This window comes from Thamnophis elegans, chromosome 1 (assembly GCF_009769535.1).
Source record: "Thamnophis elegans isolate rThaEle1 chromosome 1, rThaEle1.pri, whole genome shotgun sequence".
Taxonomy (NCBI): domain Eukaryota; kingdom Metazoa; phylum Chordata; class Lepidosauria; order Squamata; family Colubridae; genus Thamnophis; species Thamnophis elegans.
Window position 1 is genome coordinate 169,358,095 of NC_045541.1, and position 25,577 is coordinate 169,383,671.

Consider the following 25,577-nt stretch of genomic DNA (forward strand, 5'->3'; position numbering starts at 1 on the left):
GGCAACTTTAAGACCTGTGGACTTCAACTCCCAGAGTTCCTCAGCCAGCAAAGCTGGCTGAGGAACTCTGGGAGTTGAAGTCCACAGGTCTTAAAGTTGCCAAGGTTGAAGACCACTGCTGTGGGGGACGACCCCATTTTGAGAAACATTCATCTAAGCCACGGCTTTTCAAGCCACACGAACAGAGAGTCTCCGACAGCTTTTCCTGCTCGGAAACGTCCCACTGGCGCCCATGCCCAGGGCGGCTGGCTTAGGGAGCTCCCCTTGTTTCCCCTGGAGACCCTCCCCACCATTCCTGCCTCCTTAAAGCCCCACCCGGGCCGGGTGTCGTCATTTCCAGCCCTGGCGTCGCGCTGTCACATCCGCCTCCCCAGGAGGAGGAGGAGGAGGAGGAGACGCCAGAGGGTGGGAGGCCCGGCGCAGCAGCGGCCGCTCCGTTCCAACTTGCAGGCCCGACGCGTAATGCGGAGCGCAGGGGCGCCCGGTTGGAGCTCCCAAGCGGGAGCCGGGAAACAACAGATCCGGGCCGGACGAGGGCTTGGCGGCTGAGCGGGGGCGGCCACAGCAGAGGAGAACGGAGGACAGCCCACCTGCCGCCCGAAGGGAGAGAGACACTCGCCAGCTGCCCTTCGCGGAGCCGGTGCGCGCCCAAGGCGACGGGGGAACCCCGCTGGCAACGCGGAGCAGGGGGGCAGCCGCGGGTGATTTCGGAGGGTGGGGATCGGATGGACGAACGGGGAGGCAGGCTCGGGAGCCTCGCGGGGTCTGCCTGCCTTGCTGGCTGCCTGCCTTCCACGCTGGCAAAAGGGAGAGTTTGGGGCGTCCGGGCGCGATGCGCGCCGCTTCTCCATCCCTGGAGAGGATCGAGCCCGGGGCGGTAGGCAGCGGCTTCGGCGGGTGGATTTCTCCTGTATTCCGGAGCGGTGAGGTGGTGTCTGACGCCTGGGGCTCGCGTGTGTGTTTTGGGTCTCTCCTCTTTTTGCAAGGGGAGGTGCGTTACTCGGTTCTCCCGGGCTGACGACCGACCTCTTGCCTTTATTTACGCCAAAGGCTGGGAGGGGAGTCTTGCCGTGGCTGGCTGGGGAGCGCGCTTGCTTGCAAGGCTGCTCGGGAGGGGATCTGGGGGTGCCCGGCTCCCCAAAGTGCCCCAGCTACCTCGCGTGTGTATAGATGCTTGTGTGTGTGTGTCTGTGTGTGTGTGTCTGTGTGTGTGTGTGTGTAGTGACAGCTCCGATGATGTCATGTCAGATGCAGCTACGACCTCCCTTCTCCGCCGCGTTCGTTTTGTCCGTTCCGTAAAGAATCCCTCGCTGTTCCTCGGGACCGTTGGAGAGAATTTCGCTCGGCTTTTCACAATTCCTGCCTGCCTGGCATAGCCATCCCCACCCTTCGTGGACTGGGCTCCGTTTCCACCCGCGAACACTTTCTCGAGCGTCCGTGCTTGGCCATGCCAACCGTGGGAACGCGCGGGGTTTACTCCAGGTGTGCTTACTCGGGAGAAAATCTCTCTTGATCGCTGTCTAAGGTAGGGTCTCTGACTAACGGGGTGGACTTTACGGTTTCTGCGTTGATCCGCCGGAGCCCTTTCAACTACATCTCAACTACAGTGCCCATGATCCCCAGCCAGAAGAGTTTGGGATAGTCGGATAAAGTTAGACATGCTTGGAAAGTGCCCAAAGGCGGAGGCCTGGTGGTGGTTCTTATAGGTAGAAGTCTTGCTGGCTGGGGATAATGGGTAGGATAATGCAGTATGTGTAGAGGGGGAAGACCATTGGTTCAAATGTTTTGTGGATCCATTTTGCTTTCCGATGACTCATGGAGTGCTGAGGGGGAGCTGTAGTATTCTGCTAATGTTATTGGTGTGGCTGCTGGAGTATAAGCGTGGCACAAGCAATGTGGGGTTTGGATTGGCTTTGGAGGCTCTGAAGCTGATGCGAGAGATATGGGTGGGTGCAGCCTTATTTTAAGCCACTATAGTTGTAGGTAGATGCTTCACAGGTGCAAACCCTCTTGCAGATGATTGCTGTGCTTTTTAACTGTGTATGGTCTTTATGTTCTGTAATTTTGTCTGTTTTTCCCCTCCCTTGAACTGTGAGCCGCCCTGAGTCCCTTCAGGGAAAAGGGCGGCATACAAATAAAGTAAATTGAAATTGAAATTGAAACCCATGCACAAATACAGTTGCTGCTGCTGTTGCTATTTTTATTTTATATTTTTTCCAAAGAAAGCAGATTGGTAGTGTCCTACTCCTACTCCTTATTTTTGAAAGAAGAAGATGGTCTTGTGTAGAGTTTTAGCCAGGTTAGTATTTCTCAGTCTTGGCTAGGTTAAGATTAGGTGGACCTCAACTCCCAGAATTCCCTAGCCAGCCATGCTGGCTAGGGAATTCTGGGAATTGAAGTCCACCCATCTTAACGTTACCAAGATTGAGAATGTTACCAGTATTAATGTTACCAAGGTGATCTGGAAGGGATGCATTGGACCCTGGAAGACTGCCTGGTTCAAGAACAGGTGTAGTTGCATTGTTCGTAGGAGTTTTGGGAGGGATATTCTGTGAGTTGGTTGTACCATCATCAAGGCTGCATAGAGAGAATTAATGATCTGCGGTGGCTCAGTGGCTAAGATGCTGAGCTTGTCGATCAGAAAGGTCGGTTCGAATCCCTAGCGCCACATAATGGAGTGAGCTCCTGTTCGTTACTTGTCCCAGCTTCTGCCAACCTAGCAGATTGAAAGCATGTTAAAAATGCAAGTAGAAAAATAGAAACCACCTTGGTGGGAAGGTAACAGTGTTCTGTGTGCCTTTGGCGTTTAGTCATGCCGGCTACATGACCATGGAGACATCTGCAGACAGCGCTGGCTCTTCAGCTTTGAAATAGAGATGGGCACCGCCCCCTAGAGTCAGGAACATCTAGTACATATGTGTGAGGGGAACCTTTATCTTTAACGTTCTGTCACAAGATGTTACCATGCAAATGATTACATGCTTATCAGAAATATGATGTAAATTACATAATCTCTTCATTTGCAAGGTGTTTTACCTAGTAGCTGTAGCATAAGACAAATGTTCTCTTCTCTTTACCAAAAAATCAAGGAAGCCAAGCAATACACTAGCGGTTTTCATAGTTGAATATAAAGTTCAGTTTGGAAGGCCAAAGTACTTGTTGCAATTATTCTGCTATCAACCTTTTTTTTTCTGAATAGATCTCGTTAATCCAAACTCGTAAGGGCCTTTTCCTTGAAATATTTATTTCCAGTCCTGATTAGAGAGTTCTGATATGATCCCTGAGTCACGATTTTGATATCATTGTTTGTAATGGACATTGATGCATTGTTGTGATGAGTCTACATTTATATCTTACTTTTCGGCCCAGTAAGATCTCAGAAAAATTTCTTGTGGTAGGAAGTATAGAATTAGAGGGGTGGAAAACTTCTCTGTATTGAATGGGGTGAAAACAAATGTTAATTATTCGGATTTATTATCAGTCTGGCCTTGAGCAGGAAATTCAGCTGGATGCCTTGATGTCTATGGAGATTTATAATCATCCAGGCCATGGTTCTCCCAAAAGGCAACTGAAGTTTCTTGGGTTTTTTTCCTTTGAAAACATTTCTCTTCTTATCCAAGAAGCTTTCTTCAGTTAGAAGAAGCATCTTTGGGACAGCTGGATGGTTTGGATAGCCCCTTGCTAATTCAAAGCGAGTAACAGTAACATTTTGTTGTTGTTAGTTGCGAAGTTACGTCCAACCCATCGCCACCCCATGGACAATATTCTTCCAGGCCTTCCTGTCCATCCTCTGGAGTCCATTTAAGCTCACACCAACTGCTTCGGGGACTCCATCCATCCAGCCACCTCATTCTCTGTCGTCCCCTTCTTCTCTTGCCCTCAATTGTTCCCAGCATTAGGCTCTTCTCCAGTGAGTCTTTCCTTCTCATTAGGTGGCAAAGCATTTGAGTTTCCTCTTCAGGATCTGGCCTTCTAAAGAGCAGTCAGGGTTGATCTCCTCTAGGACTGAACGGTTGATTGCCTTGCAGTCCAAGGGACTCGCAGGAGTCTTCTCCAGCACCATAGTTCAAAGGCCTCCATTCTTGGCCTCTGGCTGGTTGGGTTCACATTTTCCATGAAACTTGTTTTACTTCATAAAAGCCAGCTTTGAACCAGTCACTCTCTCTTAGCCCAATCCCACTTCATGGGTTGTTGTTGTGGGGAAAATAGAAGGAGGAAGTTGTGTTGGATATGTTTCCTGCCTTGAGTTATTCATTAAAATAATAAAGGTGGGATATACTGTAGATAAATTTAAAACCACAGTTGGCTGGGATCATACAAGCTTTAAACTTAAGGCATGACACGAAAAGTAAACAAGGCATAGGGTCTCTTTACATGAGGTGTGAATCAGAAGTGGTATTCTACTGGTTTGCACTGGTTTGGGTGAACCGGTAGTGGCAGTGGCGGTGGCAATAGGCTCCGCCCACCTGCCCAGACATCATCACGGACACTGTGCATGGGCGCATGACCCCTGTTAGGAACCGGTGACGAAGGTGAGAGGATTTCATGCCTGGTATGAATGCTGCCAGAACAAAGGTTATTGTAGGTCTGTTAAATCTAGTTTAACCAAGATTTAATCTAGATTGGGGATTTCCACACCTCATAAATTCCTTCAAATTTAAACCCTAAGATGAAAATACAGTATGTCCAATTTTGCTCTGTTCAGCTTTGTATACACACACACATACACATTTTTAATGTGATCCTGAAAAGTATACAGCACAAAAAAAAGAACAAAGATAGAAAATAATAGAAAAGCAAATTGAAAAAGAAAAAAGAGAAGAACATACAATAATGCCTTCTGCCCTTCTACCCAGCCATTGTCGTGTTAAACGTATCCCCGACTTCTTCCTCTCATTTTAATTCTCAAATCCCATAATCATCCATTCATTTTTTTCTTCTTTCAGAAAAAACTCCATACAAGGCTTCCAGTTTATTTTTTAAAAAAAGTTATTTTATTATTTTCCCCCTGACCAAACTAATCAACTTTGCCATTTCTGCAAGTTCAGTTAAATGTTGTGATCCAATCTTCCACCTTACATTGTGTTCAGCTTTTGTAGAAAAAGTCCCTTTTCCTTTATGATATTTCTATTAGCGGAAATGGTATGGATATGTTTTTATCATTGTTTTGGTTAATCATTCATATGTGTGGGATAAATTATTGGCTGCAAATCAGGAATGAGTGATGACGCTTGTACATGTTAACCCCCTCCTCGCTCTCTTGTTGTGTAGGATGAACAAATTTATTTATTAATGAGGCTGGTTTCTGGGTGAAAGCTTCTGGGTAGGAATGTTTTAAAGGGCCAGTGAACAGTCTAGCATTGCAGGTCCTATGTTAGTCCTATTGCTTTAAGCTGCTTTCTTATCACTGAATAAGAAGGAATCTCAAGATTTTATAGTAGAGGGGTCTCAACCAGTGGTGAAATTCAATTTTTTTTTACTACCGGTTCTGTGGGCGTGGCTTGGTGGGATGACAGGGGAAGGATACTGCAAAATTCCCATTCTCTCCCCACTCCAGGAGGAAGGATTCTGCAAAATCCACATTCCCTCCCCATTCTGCGGCCAGCTAGAGGTGGTATTTGGCGGTTCTCCAAACTACTCAAAATTTCTGTTGCCGGTTCTCCAGAACCTGCTGAATTTCACCTCTGGTCTCAACCCACGGCCCACTACCAGTCACAAAGCTCCACTTGTGTGAGCGGTGGGTGCTCACACTCATGTGCAAATGGAGGTGCATGCACTCATGGATGTGCCTGCTGCTCACACAGAACCATCCACTCTCCCCCCCCCCCCCGCCCATCCACCAAGCCAGAAAGATGGGGGACTACTGATACAGAACACCTCTGAACTTGACTTAGAATTAGGAGGCCACAGGTGATATCAATAGATGGGAGTATGGTTGAAATTTTTGTTGTTGTTGTTCAGTCACTAAGTTATATCTAACTCTTGCAATACCATGGACCACAGCATGCTAGGCTCCCTTGTCTTCCACTGTCTCCCAGAGTTTGCCCAAATTCATGTTCATTGCGTTGATGACACTGTCTAACCATCTCATCCTCTGCCATCTCCTCCTCCTTTTACCTTCAGTCTTTCTCAACATCAGTGTGCTTGCCCATTAATCCTCTCTTCTTGTTTGGTAGTTGGAGTATTTGGGTTTCAGCTTCAGTATCTCACCTTCCAAGGAACAGTCAGGGATGGTTTCCTTTAGAAAATTTTATTGGGTTGCTTTTTTTTTGGGGGGGGGAGGATAAGTAAAACTTGGAATGGAAGTAGAAAGCAAATACCATATTTTCCCCTCAAAAAAGAGGGTGAAAATCTGGGTGCATCTTATACACTGAATACAGCATTTTTGGCCTCCCGAAACCCCGCCTCTTTACCAAAATGGCCATGCATAGCCTTTAGGAGGCTTCCAGAGTACTCCTGGGGGCTGGGGAGGGCAAAAATGAGTGAAAAATGGGCTGTTTTTTGCTCGTTTTTGCCCCCCAGCCCCAGGAGCACTCTATAAGCCTCCTAAAGGCTATGCATGCTGTTTTTCAGGGGGAAAGCAAGCCCGTTTTTGCAAAAAATGGGCCATTTTTGCTCATTTTGGGGGGTGCACCCCCCCAAGCACATTCTACAAGCCTCCTAAATGCTATGCATGCCCTTTTTTTGGCAAAAATAGGCCCGTTTTTGTGAAAAACGGGCCGTTTTGGGGAGGTCTGCAGAGAGCAAAAACTTTTTTTTTATTTGCCTGTTCAAAATCTTCGTGTGTCTTATACTCCGAAAAAAATGATAGCTATCATACCTTTCATAACGACTCCAAAATTCCCAAATCATATCATTGAAAAATGGCATTTTGCACCTGAATTTTGCTGGTGATTTTGTGACAACTAGCTGGGCTTCCACAGAGTATTTGATGACACTGAATTAGATCACTGTTTCCCAACTTTAAGCATTTTAAGATGTGTGGACTTTAACTCTCAGAATACCTCAGCCAGCCACACCTCTTAAAAATGGCTAAGGTTGGGAAATAGAGCTGGTCCTCAACTTATGACTACAATTGAGCCCCAAAATGTCCATTGTTACGCAAGACAGTGAGTTTTGCCTCATTTTACAACCTTTCCTACCACGGTTGTTAAGTGACTCAGTGCAGTTGTTAAGTTAGTAACACAAGATGTTACGTGAATCGGGCTTCCTCTTTGACTTTGTTTGTCAGAAGGTCACAAAAAGTGATCACATGACCCCAGGGGACACTGCAACCGTCATAAATACATGCCAGTTGCCAAGTGTCCAAATTTGATCACATGACCACAATAGCAATAGCAATAGCAATAGCAGTTAGAGTTATATACCGCTTCATAGGGCTTTCAGCCCTCTCTAAGCGGTTTACAGAGTCAGCATATTGCCCCTACAGTCTGGGTCCTCATTTCACCCACCTCGGAAGGATGGAAGGCTGAGTCAACCTTGAGCCGGTGAGGTTTGAACAGCCGAACTGCAGAACTGCAGTCAGCTGAAGTAGCCTGCAGTGCTGCATTTAACCACTGCGCCACCTCGGCTCTACAATCTTCACAAGAAGTTGTAATTCCGAACGGTCAGTAAACAATTGGTTATAAGATGAGTCCTACCTGTATTGGATTAGATTTAACTATGTAAACAGCCTGGAGTCCCTTCCAGATGAAGTAAGTGGCATATCCAGTAAGAAGATCCATTGAAATCAATAAAAGACGACCCTTCCCATTCTCTTTATTTGATCACCTTGATGGGGTGAAATATAATTTCCTCTCTTGTTCTGTTTTTAGGATCCTGTGCAGCGAAACTCATGTGCAGAGAGCGACTTCGAGGTTCTTTATGCTGGAATGCAGAACCCCTCCGTTATGGCTATTCTGAGTGGACATGTGCTAAAGACTTGCTGTATTTCACTGGAGGCTGAAATATTTCCTTAACGGGTTGGATTGCCTGCTTGTGGGACTCCTGCTTTTCCCCGCCTTCCCCGAATATTACCCTGTACCCCATAGTCCCTCCCCTTGATTTCACCCGCGGCCATGAATGGGCTGACGGTTAGTGAACTCTGCTGTCTCTTCTGCTGCCCACCATGCCCTAGTCGAATAGCTGCCAAGCTGGCCTTCCTACCTCCAGACCCCACCTATACAATCGTCCCAGAACCAGACCCTGCGGGCACCACCAGCAACGGCGCCTCCCGGAGTGTCCCTATGGCTCGCTGGAAGCTTCATTTGACGGACCGGGCTGACTTCCAGTACACCCAACGTGAATTGGACACAGTTGAGGTGTTCCTTACCAAAAGCAGCCGAGGGAACCGAGTGAGTTGCATGTACGTCCGCTGCGTACCTGGTGCCAGGTGAGCACATTTGAAAAGATGAATGGCAGTAGCAGTGCATTGTCAGGGATATTGGGTTTACAGATAGTCTATGACTTAAAACCATTTCTTTATTGATGATTGGAACTTTCTTTTCCTTTCCTTTCCTGTCCTGTCATTGCACCTCGTACAACTAAATTAAATGACATTTTCAGTGTACATTATACATAGGAAAACTGTAAAAATAAACGTAAAACAAAAACACACATCCTTCACATTGTATACAATTTAATTGAAACCCCTGATATTGCATTAATATTGCACTATGCAATAGAATTCAATTCAGTAGAATTCAGTTCAGGAGAATTCCACAAAGGCACTTTAAAAAGTGGCTTATGACCTAGTTTCCAACTGTTGCAGCATTCCTGTGGTCACAAGATCAAAATGCCCGTGACCCGTCAAAAGCGCGGAGGACAAAATCGCGCTCGATGAAAGCGCGCATGTGACGTCATCACAGCGCGACGAAAAAAATTAAAAATTGAAATAAAATTAAAATTAAAGCAAGCCGATTCACATAAAGGTAAGGGTTAGGGTTAGGGTTAGGGTTAGGGTTAGATTAAGGGTTAGGGTTAGGTTTAGAGCGTTAGCGTTAGGTTTAGCGTTAGGTTAAGGGTTAGCGTTAGGTTTAGCGTTACGTTAACGGTTAGGTTTAGGGTTAGATTTAGGGTTAGGTTAAGGGTTAGGTTTAGGGTTAGGTTTAGGGTTAGGTTTGGGGGGGGTTAGGGTAAACTTTTAGCTTTATTTTTACATTTTTCGATCACAGCGCGATGTTTTCGTTGCGCTGTGATGACGTCAAATGCGCGCTTTCGTCGAGCGCGATTTTGTCCTCCGCGATTTTGTGGTGGAACCCAAAATGCCACACTTGGCAACTGGCGTGTATTTATGACGTTACAGTGTCCCCTGGGGTCATGTGATCATTTTTTGCCACCTTCCGACACAGTCAATGGGGAAGTCAGATTCTCTTATTATTGTTACTATTTTAAAAACAGCAATGATTCACTTAACAACGGTGACAAGAAAGGTTGTACAATGCGGCAAAACTCATTTCACAACTCTCTTGCTTAGCAAATTTAGGGCTCAATTGTGGTTGTAAGCCGAGGACCACCTGTATAACTGTGCAAGTCAGAATAACAAGTTCGAAGGGACCTTGGAGGTCTTCTAGTCTCAGGGTGGGTTCCACCAGGCATTACTGCCGGTTCGCTCGTGTGCATGCCGCGTGCACGCGCAGTGCGATTAAAATTGTTCTGCCCATGCGCAGAACTTAAAAACAAGATGGCGTTTCCTATAGCACCGCTGGGAGAATTGGTTCAGGGGCGTAGCAGGCCTGGGTTGCTGCGGTTCCAGTGACCCAGGCGGCCAAACCACTACCGGTTCAGCCAAAGCGGTCCGAACCAGTAGGAACCCACCACTGTTCTAGTCCAAACCCCTGCTCAAGCAGGAAACCCTATACCATTTCAGAAAAATGATTGTCCAGAGTATCCTTAAATACTTCCAGTGTTTGAGCAGTTACAATTTCTGGAGGCAAGTTGTTCCATTGATTACCGTATTTTTCAGAGTATAAGACGCACCAAGGTTTTGAAGAGGCAAATAAAAAAAATGTTATGGCACTCTGCAGACCTCCCAAAAACAGCCCATTTTTCACCAAAACGGGGCCATTTCCCCCCCCCCCCAAAAAGGGCATGAATAGTCTTTAGGAGGCTTATAGACTACTCCTTGGGGGTGGGGGGGACCAAAACAAGCAAAAAATGGCCGTTTTTCACTCATTTCTGCCCTCCCCAGCCCCCAGGAGCTCTCTAGAAACCTTCTATAGGCTCTGCATGGCCATTTTGGTGAAGGAGGTGGGGTTTCAGGAGGCAAAAAATGCTGTGTTCAGTGTATAAGAGAGACCGCCTACTGCCAATCACCTCCACCAGACCGATTCGATCGCATCGATTAGGCCTCCTCCGAATTCCATCTTCCAGCCAGTGCAAACTGGCAACTACCCGGAGGAGGGCCTTCTCGGTGGCTGCTCCGTCCCTTTGGAACGAACTCCCCGTGGAGATTCGGACCCTCACCACCCTCCAATCCTTCCGCGCTGCTGTAAAGATCTGGCTGTCCCGGCTGGCCTGGGGCTAAGATTATAGCCCCACTCGAATGGTGTGATTGTTGCGTTTTTTCTCTTTTAATATGTTGTATTGTTTACTGTTTGTCGTTTTCCCCCTCCCTTTTGAATTGTGAGCCGCCCTGAGTCCCTTCAGGGAAAAGGGCGGCATACAAATAAAGGCAAATACAAATACAAATAAGACGCACCTAGATTTTCAGCCTCTTTTTTGAAGGAAAAAGGTGCGTGTTATACTCCGAAAAATATGATAATTGTTCTGTCAGGAAATTTCTCCTTAGTTCTAGGTTGCATCTCTCCTTGATTAGTTTCCATCCATTGCTTCTTGTTCTACCCTCAGGTGCTTTGGAGAATAGGTTGACACCCCTGTTCTTTGTGGCAGCCCCTCAAATATTGGAACACCTAGTCTTTCTTTTCATTAAAGCCAATTCCTGCAACCATTCTGAATATGTTCTAGCCTCCAACCCCCTAATCATCTTTGTTGCTCTTCTCTGTGTTCTTTCTAGAGTCTCATCAAGTGTATGTATGTATGTATGTATGTATGTATGTATTATGTATGTATGTATGTATGTATGTATGTTTGTATCAATAGCGGGTTACAACTGGAACGCCCCAGTGTGGGTGTACCAGTGCCTGCTGGGAGCACCAGGTACCGTTCTGGTACGGTGCTCCAGAGGGCCCACCCGCCCGTCCGCTCTCCTTACCTGTATTTGACCCAACTGGGCCATTTGGGCACGCGCCCGGAACGTACAGTGCCTGTGCGATGCTCCGCCAAGCAGCTGGAGTGTCGCGGGCGCTGGTTACACAGGCACGCGCTATGCGCGTTCACGTGCTAGACGCCCGGCCCCGTTGCAGCGTACCGGTTGCAATGAGATCCGGAACCCACCACTGGTATGTATGTATGTATATATACATACAGAGTTGGAAGGGACCTTGTAGGTCATCTGGTCCAAACCCCTGCCCAAGTAGAAGACGCTACAACATTTCTGACAAATGGCAGTCCAATCTCTTCTTGAAAGTCTCAAGTGATGAAGCTCCCACAACTTCCGAAGGTGAGCTGTTCCATTGGTTGATTGTTCTCACTATCCAAAAGTTTCTCCTTATTTCTAGGTTGAATCTCCTTGATCAGTTTCCATCCATTATTCCTTGTCTAGCCTTCGGGTACTTTGGAAAATAGCTTGCCGCCCCCCCCCCCCGCTCCTTTCTGTGGCAGCCCCACTCTTTTTAAAAATAATTGATTGGTGTACAGGTAGTCCCCAAGATATCCTCAACTGCTATCATGTCTCCCCTGGTCCTTCTCTTCACTAGACTAGCCATGCCCATGTCATGATGGTAAATGTGAATTTTCAGGGATTCCATCTCAGTTTCCGAAGCCGTTCGCACAGAATTGTAGGAGGCCCAGCATTTTTTTCCTTGGCTGAGGGCAGCAGACCTTCTGCTATTGAAGAAACAGGCTGGCAAGACCTCTTAAGATGACCATTTGAGCCAGTGATCATTCTTGGTGACACTTGGGGGAGACCGGGGGGGGGGGGAGACTGTATTGACTAAGCACAGTTAAACAACAAAGTTAAGAACATCAGCCTTGCTCAAAGCTGCTTAATTGAGTTAATCTGGGGCTGTCATTGGGTGTATAAATTCTTGCTAAGTTGCAGGTGCCTCCGGATAATCATAAGCCTGGAAATGAAAAGAGCTTGTGACCTCTCCCCCCCCACCCCCACCTCATTTTTTTAAAAAAAATTAGGGGTTGCTCAGACAACTGGAAAGCTCAAGGGGATTGGGCCCCAACCTTTGTAGTCTGTTTCCATGACAATATTAAAAAAAACAACTTCATAGGTGCAGGAATTAAGCCCCTTGAGAGCTTAACATGTCAGGCTTAATTTTGCCAAAAGAATCTCAGTGTTTATTCCGTGCGGTGAAAATTATCAAAGTTTAATTAAATCAGATTGGGGCCTGGCTGGTGGGGGTCACCAGGGCCCAGTTCTCAAGGGAATCGAGCACGGGGTGACGTACTTGGAACATGTGAGCTGCAAGTGGGAAGTTTTACCTTCTGCCTCAAACTTTTGCAACTGTGCTTTTCCTCCCATTTATATTGCCAGTTCAAAGGTGCAATGGCACTGAAAAAGTGATTTACGACCAATTTTCACATAATCGTTGCAGCATCCCAGGGTCATGTGATCATCATTTATGGTGCCAGCTTCTGAAAAGGTCTATGGAGAGTCTCAGTCATCCAGATCATGGTTGTCCCAAAAGGTAGTCACCAAGGTTTTGAAGAGGCAAATAAAAGTTATTGCACTCTGCAGAGCTCCCAAAACCAGCCCATTTTTTGCCAAAACGGACCTGGTTTTTTTTTCTTTCAAAAAAAGGGCGTGAATAGCCTTTAGGAGGCTTATAGAGTACTCCTGGGGGCTGGGGGGGGACCAAAATGAGCAAAAAATGGCCATTTTTCACTCGTTTCTGCCCCCCCCCCCCCCCCCAGCCCTCAGGAGCTCTCTGGAAGCCTTCTACAGGCTGTGCATGGCCATTTTTATGATGATGTACTTGGAACATGTGAGCTGCAAGTGGAAAGTTTTACCTTCTGCCTCAAACTTTTGCAACTGTGCTTTTCCTCCCATTTATATTGCCAGTTCAAAGGTGCGATGGCACTGAAAAAGTTTCTCTGAAGACGTTTCTCATCCAAGAAGCTTCTTCAGTTCTGACTGAATAGTGGGGATTTTGCAGGCAGCTGGTCATTTGCATCCTTTTAGAGAGTTGGTGAGGCCACCTGGAGGTTTATCTGTGTCCTCAGGGTAGTGCAAATGGGTGTGGAGCCTTCTTGGAACTGCTGAAAGGACTTCTTGTACACTGGAGATAGAGGATGTTGTATCCCTCCCCCTCTGTTGAGAGAAGGCAGTAATTTTGACATAGATGGCCTCTTTAACCTCCCTTTCAAGGCAGTGGTCCTCTATCTCATCTATCATCTATCTCCAGTCTACAATACAATCGTCTCAGCAGTTCCAAGGAATCTCCAACCCCATTTGCACTACTCAGGTGACTCTGAGGACACAGGTAAATCTCCAAATGGTCTCAACCACTCTAAAAGGATGCAAATGACCAGCTGTCCTTGAGGAATATAAATCCTTCCATTCCCCACCATCCAGTCAGAGCTGAAGAAGCTTCTTGGATGAGAAAGGAAACATCTTTCAAAGAAAAAACAAGTCCAGTGGCTTTTTGAAAGAAAGCATCTTTGGGACATCTTCTGAAAAAGAAAATCAATGAGGGAAACCAGATTTGCTTGGCAACCACATGATTCACTTAATAACTGTAGTGCTTCATTTAACAGCTGTGGCAAAAGGTTATAAAATGAGGCGTGGCTCACTTAATAACTGTCTTGCTTAGCCCCAGAAATGTTGGCCTCAATTGTGATCATAGCTGTGCCAGGCTCCTTTACAGATTTACCTAGAAATAAATTTTATTGACTTGAGGGGAAGGTATTTCCATGTAAGCAAAAACAGAACTGAGCTGGGAAAGAGAGTCTGAATAACTTGGCCACAGTAATTGGAAGATCAATGTATTTAAAAAGTTTAAATTTATGATTGTTTACTTCCCATGTATTTGCTCTTCTCTGAGCACTATGAAAGGTGAAAAACGAAGCACGGGACAATAAAACCAAGAAAAATCAGCAGCAACGTTAGCAAGGATTATGAGACTAATAAATAATGATTCCGAGGAAGGACTTGGGAAGGACTTGACAGGTAGATAAAAATGCCAAATCCATTCTGGCTAACTGCGAGAGAAACCATAATAATAAATATATTGTGAGGTTGAAAAAAAACCCACCATAAATCGAACACCTAAACCTGTAAAGTTTCTAAAAGCACTGCAAATGAATTTAGAAATGAAAAGAGTAGCCCGGCCTTGAACCAGGTATCCCAGAAGTCAAAATTGAGAGGTTTTTTTTTAAAAGCAACTGTAACTTAAAATCAGAGCAAACGGAAAATATCCTGAAATGCAGCAGTTTCTCTTTCCAAATAGGATATTTATGTTGAAGTTGTCCGCATGTGGTTAAGCTGACATGAGATTTAATAAATGTAGGAGGTTCTGTCCTTGGCGGGCCTTTCCTTTCCCGTGTTTTTCAAATTTGGCACGTTTTAAGATATGTGGACTTCAATTCCCAGAATTCCCCAGCCAGCCATGCTGGCTGGGGAATTCTGGGACTTGAAGTCCACACATTTGATAAAATTTGATAAACCTAACCCTTGAAAGGTGTTCAAGAGAAACCCTTTAAGGGCTGGTGCCTTGAGCCTTAGGACACAATTGTCGAACAACCATTTAAAGATCATTTGCCAGAAAATCAAGGCAGCTCTTCAGCCACTAAGGCCTGCTGGTTAGGCTGGAGAACTTGGTTGAGGCCTAGACATGGGGTGGGAGCAGCTTCTTTCCTTAGTTTGACAGATGGCTGGTGGTTGTAAATAAGGGCGTTCCCTGGTCATAGTTTCCGGTCTTCTTTGTATGGGAATCTGTCTCTCTTCTCTATTGTTGATGCAGGACTGGAGTCAAGCCCGTAAATTCTCAACAATGGAAAAAAAATACTTTTCATGTCCAAAACAGCTGACTGTCTCTCTTTTTTAAACCCATTTTGCCCTACTATTCCTAGGAATAGGGCAGATTTGGGTATCTTTGGGATTTTGCAGATTGAAATAATTCCCCTGTATAAGATCAAATTTCACATTGTGTGCCAAATGATCATACAAATGCAGAGAGGAATGTTTTCCTATTTTAGATGGCCTTATTTAATGTTGTCCGTGCCTCCCCGTTATATAGAATTGGGTTAGGGTGACCCTATTTTCCTGGGGGAAATGAAAGATAAACTTGAAAAGAGTGCAAATCTGGGGGGGGGGGGGAAATTCACACAATAATATCCATAAACATGTTTTTGTTTATAACTTTGCTTTACAACGGAAAATTCAAGAGCAAAACCGAGAAAAACTTTACAAAACTTACATTCTAATCAAATGATCCAAAATCAGTATATGCAAATTGATATCAAAAGGACCATTCGATTCCCATACTTTTCACATGACTGAGACTGCATTGAATGGACCCATTTGTATGGTAAATGTTAAAGGCCCCAAATAAAGGACCAAAGTGGGTGCTTGAAAAAGAAATACATCCAAAAGTCACCTTTCCGAAATAAAAACAACTGTTCTTTATAGTAAAGGGTGAATGATCACTGTAGAGATTGTAAATTTGAGAGAAGAAATGTCTTGGTTGTATTTCTTCCTGTAGCAGAAAGTGTGGGGAAAGGGTATTGGTAGGATCTGTAGAAATTCTGTTACTCCATCTTTTATGTAAGGAGTAGAAACGGCAATAAATCTCCAATAACTTATTTACGTAAAACTGCCATTGAAGGTGAAAGTGTCATACTTAAGACTTCGGTCATCTGTTTGTAATAAATTAGTGGTGCTAAACTTCTCTGTGATTCTTTAGATTTGTGTGCAGAAAGGGAAAATTGTCCCTGTGTTTTAAATCCTGGGTAAGTGTTTGAAAATAGCATCTCTAAGCTCCTAAAGGTGACACAAACTATGCTGTTGTCTCATCTGATTCCAATACAGATCGTCCTCGGCTTACGACCACAATTGGGATCAGAATTTCCTTTAAAAAAAGAAAAGAAAAAAGAATGTTATAATTTTTTCAATTACAAAAATAAACATCCCATCAGAATTTCCATTGCTAAGCATGGGGGTTATTAATTGAGTTGCACTCATTTTTCATTATCTTTTCTTGCCATGGTTGTTATGCAAAGCACAGCAGTTTTTATGGGAATCGTGTGGTCCTTAAACAAATCCAGTTTCCGCCATGGACTTTGCTTGTCGAAAGCCGGCTGGGAAGGGTAAAAATGGCGATCACATGATCCCAACATGCTGTAAGCGTCTAAAACCATGCCAGTTTCCAAGTGATCAGCTTTTGATCACATGGCTGGAGATTCTGCAACAGCCATAAGTGCAAGGACCACTTTTTTCAGTGCTGTTATAAATGGTTCAAATGGCTACTAAATAATAGTTGTAAGTCAAGGACTACCTGTGTGCAGTATTTGTACAGAGGTGGGCTATAGGGGGAAAAAATGAGACACTGCATAATCCATTCTTCCTCTGTGTGATTCGAAATCACCAGTCTCTGAAGTTGCCACTACATCATGTTATGAGGTTTACACCTTTTTCCCCCCAAGCAGAGACAGTCTCAGGCATGGAAGCCATCTTTTGCATTGGGCTTGCAGGCCTGCCACATTCAATGCTGTGGGAAAATGGGAGGGAGGATTATGTGGAGTATGGGAGATATATAGTCAAAATAATATTCCTTTCTCAGAGAGTCAAGGACATCTTGCCCTGCACCTGGAGTGGTGTGACTGGGAGGCATCTCCAGTTGGGATGGTGCCTGATTGGGCCATGTGACGGACAGGTGGATGTTGGGCAGGGGCTTGGACTTTCATTTGGGTGGGCAAAACCTGGAAGCTTTCAGATTCGGGTTTCCCCAGATGTGCCAGTATCTCTAATAAAATAGAACTTTGAGGAACTTTTAAGCCTTGAGTCTTCTTTCATTGGGGGTGTTACTTGGAACCCAGATACAGTCATATCTAAGCATATTTCACACACAACCTAAACCAGCGTTGGCAAACCTTTTTGGCACCAAGTGCTGAAACGGGAGCGCATGTGCGGGGTGGGGGGGTGGTGGCACCAGAAACCGGAAGAACAGCTCCCCAGCACGCATGTTCAGGAGTGCAGGAAACTGAAAGAGCACCTGTTCTTCCGTTTCTGGCACGCATGCGCAGGCGAAGACCAGATGGCCAGCACCCATGCACGCACTGTAAACCGGAAGCTCAGCTTCCTGGCATGCGCATGCGCACCAGGGAACTGCTCTTCGTTTCCAGCACTCCCGTGTGTGCAAAGACAAGCTGGCTGGTGTGCATGTGCACGCCGGAACATGGAAGGGCAATGGGCAATAGCTGGTGTGCCCAGAGAGATGGCTCTGCGGGTTCACCGACAAATGCGCAATAGACATATGTGCGCCACCATCAAAATCGCTAATTTTTGACAATAGCGCGAAGACAAATGCGCGACGACAAAATCGCATCATCAACAAACTCTAAACAAACTGTAACCCTAACAGTAATTTTTTCGATTTTATTGTGCTTGTCATCGTGCTTTTGTCGTCACAATTTTATTGTCGCGAATTTGTTGGCGCAATTTTGGCATCACGTTTTAATCGGTGCTATATTGTTGGCGCGCATATGTCTATCACGCAATTGTCGGGTCACGGGCTCTTCATGCCATTTCCAGCACGCGTGTCATAGGTTCGCCATCACGGGCTTAAACTTTTCTATGGAAGAGGCCTTATGAAATGATCTTGATCCAGGGCAAAATGAAATGATAGGGACTTAAGTAGCTGAACTACTTATGAAAATACCGGAGCAGTTTAAAATGGTATTCTCATGTTAAAAAACAAAACATGGCATTAAATAAGAGTTTCCAGCTTTTATTTAATGAGGAGAAGGATTCTTTAACAACCTCCTCTTCTACCTCCCACCCAACCCCAATTGGGCAACTTTCTATTTGCAGGGAGGGATGAGATTTTTACTACTGATTGAAATTAGAACATAGACATACCCTAAATATTTGTACAGGTAGTCCTCAATTTACGACTACCAATTGAGCCCAAATGTTCTGTTATTCAGTGAGACATTTGTTAAACGGAATTTGCAACGATTTTACGATCTTTCCTGCCACAGTTGTTGAGTGAATCATTGGTTGTTGATAAGTTAGTAACCTGGTTGTTAAGTGACTCTGGCTTCCCCATTGACTCGGCTTGTCTGGAGGTCGCAAAAGGGGATCACCTGACTTTGGGACACATCAACCGTCATAAATATGAACCAGCTGCCAAGCATCTTGATTTTGGTTATGTGACCATGGGGATGCTACAAAGGTTGTAACTGTGAAAAATGGCCATACATTGCTTTTTTCAGTGCCTTTGTAACTGTGAATGGTCACTTAATGAACTATTGCAAGTCAAGGACTGTTTCTATTCTATTCTACTCTGTCCTGCAAAACAAATAGGCTTTTACCACCCAGTTTTGGTGCACCTGAGGATCAGGTGTGATCCCCACTGCTTTTTTCTGAACCCTTCTGTCATGCTTGGAAGGCATCTTTGTATTGGGCCTCAAGCCTGCCACATAGTCAAACATATTCTGTTGTGGGAAACTGGGAAGGGGGATTGTATGGAGCATGGCGGATATGCAGTCAAAATAACATCCCTTCTCAGAGAGACAATTGTCCCTGCACCTGGACTGACGTGAATGGGAGGAATCTTCCTTCATGACAGTGGCTGGTTGGTCCGTGTGATGGACATGTGGCTGCTGGGGCAGGGTCTTGAACTTTCAACTGGGTGGGGAAAACCTGGAAGCTTTCAGTTTCGGGTTTTTCCAGATGTGCCAACAAGGCTTCTTTCACAAATTTGAATTTTGAGGAATCTCTAGCCTCGGATTCTTATTGGATTGAGGATGCTATTTGGTACCCTGACAACTTCCTTCTCCTCAGATTCACCGTTCTCTTCTCACATGGCAATGCTGTGGATCTGGGCCAGATGTGTAGCTTCTACATCAGCCTGGGCACCCGGATTAGCTGCAACATCTTTTCTTACGACTATTCGGGCTACGGTGCCAGCACTGGGAAACCTTCAGAGAAGAACCTCTATGCTGATGTCGACGCAGCCTGGCAGGCCTTACGCACCCGGTGAGTCTCCAGGAAAAAGCAATACCAGCCTTCGTTGTGTTGTTGTTTCAAAAGCTCCAGGAGTTTTCATAACCGTGTCCGGATTGATCAATCCATTAGCAAGGGCATTCAGGGGCCTCTTCCTTAATGCTTTCTCAGAAATTGGATATTTCCTAAAGAGAGTCTCCATTCTTAGTTTTTGAGGCCAAGAAAGATGGATAGATGTGTTGTCCATTAAGCCATAAATAGACAAATGAAAGAAAAGCTGTACTTGTTCATTGCCTATCTCAGCGCCCAAAATAGTCCCGGAGCTGCCAATGTGACTATGGACACCTGTTTTGGTTCCTACCAGGTTTTCTGTCTCATCTGGATTTTATTTTACTTTAAAAAAAAAAAAGCAAAAATGAGAAATTAACAGTGCTGCTAAGCAAGCAGCAGCCTCTGATACTATACTGGCTTCTTAGAGCCCTGAATATCTTCAGAATCATGTAGTGGTATGTGGGAATGAGCTTGAGAGACTGGGTTTAGAGATGCTGCCTAGGGAATAATCAGATAAGACAGTGATGGGTAACTTTTTGGTCCTTGTGTGCTGAAATCATGTGCTTGCGGGTGCCCACACCCACAATGCAATGCATCCAGCTCCTGCATGCATGACTCCCCCACCCATGCGCCCAACTCCCCTGCACCTCGTTTTGGGCCTAGCAGGCCTCCCTGAAGCCTCCCGGGACCAAAAACAGCCCATGGTAGGGGGTGCCCCATTATGGGCCTAGCAGACCTCCCTGAAGCCTCCTGAAACAAAAAAAATGGGGCATGGGAGGAACACCACGCACCCCTGCGCTCACCCACCCACCCTGCATGCATGCGCGACCCCCACGCATGCACACGTTTCTTCCGCATGCGTGGCAGAGATCTGAAAATAAGCTGGCCGACGGGAAGTATGTGCGCATGTACGGTGGAGTTGAGCTGGGCGATGGCTCGTGTGCCCACAGAGAGGGCTCCGCGTGCCACCTGCCATCTCATGGAGATAAGAGATAGCTTAGCCTGCAGCTGGATAGAGGGCTAGATAAGAGGCTGAGAACCGACTCTCAAGGTGTGAAGGAGGTGGTGGGAGAATTGTATTTTTACACCTGCAAGGGTCTGCTATTCAACCTTTACAATAAAGTATAATTAGTTCCTCTGGCTGTGTTTCCTGCCTGATCTACCTGGTAAGGCTGACAATTCCATGATGGGACCCTTCATGCTCTCTGAGCTTGGTTGCATTCTTTGCAGATGTTTCATTACCAAAATAGGTAACATCATCAGTGCTAGTAGCTACTAGCTCTATTAGCCATGATGATGTACCTGGTTTGGTAATGAAAGGTCTGCAGGAAAACAAACAACTTCAGAGAGCACCAAGGAGTTTTCTTACAAAATAATTGGCAGCTGCTGCCTCATGCTAAGTTTGAAAATATGCCCATCTACCCAGAGAAGGACAGAGTGAAGCAGGAGGAAGCAAAATGTTTTTTGGGGGGGCCAGGGAGAGAGAGGTGGTACAGGAGTGGTGTGGAAGAGGAAAATAAATGTTTCACATGGTTCAGCCTGCCTTTCCTTTCATTATTTTAGGATTGAGTAAGATGCTAGATGCCTTCTGGCAGTTCATCAGTATGAGACACAGACAAGTTGGGGTGCCCTGTTCGTTCCAGCGTCTATTTGGGGCTGGATTGCCTTCATGTGAGGATGTTCCTTCCCTTAGTCATAACCAGAGGTGGTATTCAGCAGGTTTTGACCAGTTCTGGAGAACCGGTAGCGGAAATTTTTATTAGTTCAGAGAACCGGTAAATACCACCTCTGGCTGGCCTCGCCCCCATCTATTCTCTGCCTCCTGAGTCCCAGCTGATCGGGAGGGAATGGAGATTGTGCAGTATCCTTCCCCTGCCACGCCCACCAAGCCACGCCCACAGAACTAGTAGTTAAAAAAAAATTGAATTCCACCACTGGTCATGATAAGTAGCCCCAACTAGCATCAGCCTGTCAGGTTTCATTTGGAGACCAAGTTCGTACACCTGTAGAGAGCAAATTCCATCCCTTGTACAAACTGTATTTCTTCAAGCAGCACCTGAGGAGCATAAAAGATGTCATTTGCCTTGCGATGGCACCTCTGTGATTTCTTTTCCTCCCTCTGTACAGATATGGGATCAGCCCCGAGAACATCATCCTCTATGGGCAAAGCATTGGGACGGTGCCCACAGTGGACCTGGCCTCCCGCTATGAGTGCGCAGCCGTTGTCTTACATTCACCTTTAACTTCGGGCATGCGCGTTGCCTTCCCAGAAACCAAAAAGACCTACTGCTTTGATGCTTTCCCAAAGTAAGTCCTTGAGAAAGCGGGGAACATGGGAGTGGAGGTCAGCCAGGGAGGGGCAGATATACAATTAAAATTTACTATTGCGGTCTGCTGGATTTAGGTTTTGCTGTTCGCCTTCCTTCCAAATCTTTTAATTTCTTTTTCGGAAATATGGTTATTGAAAAGTCTATCCTATGAAAAAGAAAATGGGTCTTTTTTTAAAATGACATTGTAATTCCTTACATTGAGGTGGAGTCGGGGCAACTGAATGGAGCTGAGTGTTTACTGGCCGGATGCCCTTCTTGTCACCAATGCAGAGTTCACAGCAGATAATTACTCAGTGCAACTCCAAAAAGCTTTTCAGTGTGAGCTTCCTACGTATATACTAGGAGTCCCCAATATTGGCAACTTTTAAGACTTGTGGACTTTAACCCCCAGAATTACTCAGCCAGCATGGCATCCTGGGAGTTGAAATCCACAAGTCATAAAGTTGCCAAGTTTGGCAACTTTAGATCTTGGACATCTTCCATTCAGTTACAAATAGAAGTAGTAGCTCAGTATTTGCTTGGTTATTTCCAATTTGATTTACTATGCAATGCAAGTAATCCTCAACTTACAATCACAACTGGAACCAGACTTTCTGTTGTTAAGTTGGCAAGATGGTTGTTAAGTGAGCCATGCCCCGTTTTGTGACCTTTTTTCCCATTGTTGTTAAGCAAATTACTGCGGTTGCTTAAAGTCATTAAGCAAATTTAACTTTCCCCATTGACTTTGCATGTCAGAAGCTATCTGGGAAGTTCACAAAATCCCAGATCTCATGATCCCGGGATATTGCAACCATCTAAATACACGCCAGTTGCCAAGCGCCTGAATTTTGATCATGTGACTTTGGGGCTGCTGCAATGGGCATTGGCATAAGTCACTTTTTTCAGTGCTGTTGTAGCTTTGAATAGTCACTAAATGAATGATTATAAGTTGAGGACTACCTATAGTCCATTTAGAACAGGGGTCTCCAACCTTGGCAACTTTAAGCCTGGTGGACTTCAACTCCCAGAATTCAGCAAAGCTGGCTGGGAAATTCTGGGATTGGAAGTCCTCCAGGTCTTAAAGTTGCCAAGGTTGGAGACCCCTGCTCTAGAATACGTTCACTTTCAAAGCACATTGCTCACTGTAATTCAGAAAGAGGGACTTATATTAGAGGGACGTGGTCATTTGCCCAGATAATCTCTTCCCCGGCGATCAGGAATATTATGTAACCTGATTTTCCTCCTGACAAAAAGAGGCCTATTTCGTGTTTAAGCAAGAGGCTGTAACTCACCAACGGAGCGCCGATTCTGTTTCAAAAGGACACACCATTTGCACATTTTTCAGTACAAAAGCATCTTAGGTCTTAAGTTGTAATCACACGAGTTAGCGCCTTCTGAGCGTCACAGCAAACTTTGTGTGTCGTAATGTGGGGCTGCATCATTTTGGAATCTGCTTTTTTTTAAATTAAAAAAAACCCAGAGAAATAGAAGCTTTGAGCTTTGACAAGACATAAGCTGCTCATTTTGCCTCGGAAAATCCCCCAGACCTTAAATCAACCCTAAATAAGTTCATTTTAATTTAAAAGGGCTAACGTTGTGGGTCTTTCTAGTTGAAATACACTCTGATCCTGCGTAAAACAATTGCAGATACATGACATTAGCAATCTCTGATTTCAGCCATTTAATTTTGGTTTCGATATTTTTGTATGGGTTGTCTATAAATTCTAATGAAGGTTGGTGGGCCTTGGGGCTGTTGGAATTTACAGAATTTAAGCTACCGATCTACCTGTTGCTCAGTGAGTAAAGAATGCAGAACCATCCAGCTTCTCTTTCAGGGTAATGCTGCAAGGCAGACCCCCTTCCCCCCTGGAGAAGAGGGGCTCTTAACAGATTAACACAGTTGGAAGGGACTTGTAGGTCATCTAGTCCAGGGGTGTCAACCTCAATTTCATCGAGGGTCGCATCAGGGTTGTGTTTGACCTTGGGGGCCTGGTTGGGTGTGGCCAGGTTGATGACATCACTCATGTCGGGGGTGCCTGTGGTGGCCTGAGGACTCTGCCAGCAAAAATGGGCTTTGAATAATAGTCAGAATGGGACTTATGGTATAATTGGCTGGAGGAAAGAGGGAAAAAGTAGGAAAGCAAAAAAGAAAAGAAGAAAGATCAAGACATTAAAAAACAAATACAAAACCAGGAAACGAATAAAAGGTAGAAATATAAAATAGACTGTAGACAAAAATAGTAGGAACTATAGTTAGTTATAACTATAGTTATAGTTATAGTTATAGTTTAGTTATAGTTATAGTGATACAAAATTTATATGTACAGATAAAGAAAACACAATAGATATGTAAAAGAAGTATAATGTGTTGCAAAGATGGTATGTTTGTATAAACAAACAAACAAAAATGGGCTCCCTAGCTCTGTTTTCGGCTTCCTGCAACCCTCTGCCAGAGAAAACAGAGATTGGGAGGGCTGCCCATGGCCCTCGCGAGCTCTGTTTTCAGCCGTGAAGGCCTCCTGCAACCCTCTGCCAGCGAAAACGGAGCTCTGTTTTCTCTGGCAGAGGCACCGCGGGCCAGGCCGTTGCTGTTACTAGGACAGCCCCGCAGGCCAGATCTAAGCACCCTGCGGCCCGGCTCTGGCCCTCAGGCCTTGAGTTTGACACCTCTAATCTAGTCCAACTCCTGCCCAAGTGGGAGACCCTACACCATTTCTGACAGATGTCAGTCCAGTCTCCAGGCTCTATCTGAGTGTTCCTCGACCGTGGCCACTTTGAGACGTGTGGACTTCAACTCCCAGAATTCCCCAGCCCATACATGAGAAACACTGTAATAATCTACCTTCCTTTTCTCTTCCGCAGTATAGACAAGGTGTCGCGCATCACTTCCCCCGTGCTGTTCATTCATGGCACCGAAGATGAGGTGATCGACTTCTCTCACGGCTTGGCCCTTTACGAGCGCTGCCCGAAGGCAGTGGAGCCCCTCTGGGTGGAAGGAGCCGGCCACAACGACATTGAACTCTACAGCCAGTACCTGGAGCGCTTACGCAAGTTCATCTCACAAGATCTTTCTGGTTAATGCCACTCCACCTGCCTGACCCTTTTGGCAAGGACCGCCCACCTTCTTGACTGGGCCTGGGGAAGCAGAGGAAGCATTGGTGGCTTTTGAAGGAGAAGGCCACTGATGCTACAAGCTCTATGTTCCCATCTGCAAAATGGGAGTAGTTCTATTCATCCTCCCTCTATTGCAGGCTTAGTCTGCGCAGGGGTCTTGAGTCTCTCCCGGTGGTTCTTCCCCATCGCCGAGGGGCCCTTTCCAGCTGTTCTCATTTCCAGCTGCTGTCATGGCTGAAGAGGGGCCTGAGGCGGAGTCTCCAATTGCGCCTCCTCGCGGGACTCCGAAAGACTCGAGCGTCGCAGACTGTTCTAAAACCATGAACACATCTCCATCAGGGCCTTCCTCTTGTGGCCTCCGTCCATCTTCTCCACTTCCTGTTTCAGATCCCGTTTCCCTAACGCTCCGCGTGGTGACCCATTGATAGCAATAAGCCATAGGCAGGGTGGGGCGGGAGGCAAAAGCACCTTGCATGCTGGCCAAAAAATGGCTTGCTTCAGTTTGACTGTCCAACCTACTGCAGCCCTTGAAGGACAATTGAATTTCATTCAAATTTCCTCAGGGGTGGGGATGGAAAACAGCTCACCTGGGGTTTTTTCACCCGGAAGCCTGCAAAAAGAACTATTTGTGGAACGCAGCAAGGCTGTTCTACATGTCTCGGAATTTATTGAGTGGGAGGAGGATTCATTTGCCAGCTTCATCACAACTCCTAGATACTATTGTTTTAATATTCCGTATCCTGTCCCCTCCAGATGTCCCCAGGGAATGAATTACGCTTTACTTAATTCTGAGTATTCAGGCAATGGGGAGAGGTCGGGGTGGGAAGTACGGGGAAAATTCTCCATCCGTTCATTTTGAAAAGAGGAATAAACAAAAAAAAATGAAA

General features: G+C 45.7%; 1 protein-coding gene across 3 annotated transcripts; it reads left to right on the top strand.

The window, feature by feature from the left end:
- The first annotated feature begins 352 nt into the window (after nucleotides 1-352).
- On the top strand, nucleotides 353-25,577 carry ABHD17A (abhydrolase domain containing 17A, depalmitoylase). 3 transcript variants are annotated; one of them, XM_032229419.1, is made up of 5 exons: nucleotides 353-701; nucleotides 7,815-8,371; nucleotides 19,055-19,249; nucleotides 21,395-21,574; nucleotides 24,439-25,577. In XM_032229419.1, exons 2-5 carry the CDS (start codon nucleotides 8,058-8,060, stop codon nucleotides 24,653-24,655), a joined length of 906 nt encoding a protein of 301 aa, XP_032085310.1. In that variant the 5' UTR covers nucleotides 353-701; nucleotides 7,815-8,057; the 3' UTR covers nucleotides 24,656-25,577. The 3 variants fall into 3 exon arrangements, with proteins under 3 accessions (XP_032085310.1, XP_032084574.1, XP_032086096.1); XM_032228683.1 differs by having other exon boundaries at nucleotides 353-640; XM_032230205.1 differs by lacking the exon at nucleotides 353-701 and adding an exon at nucleotides 737-1,525.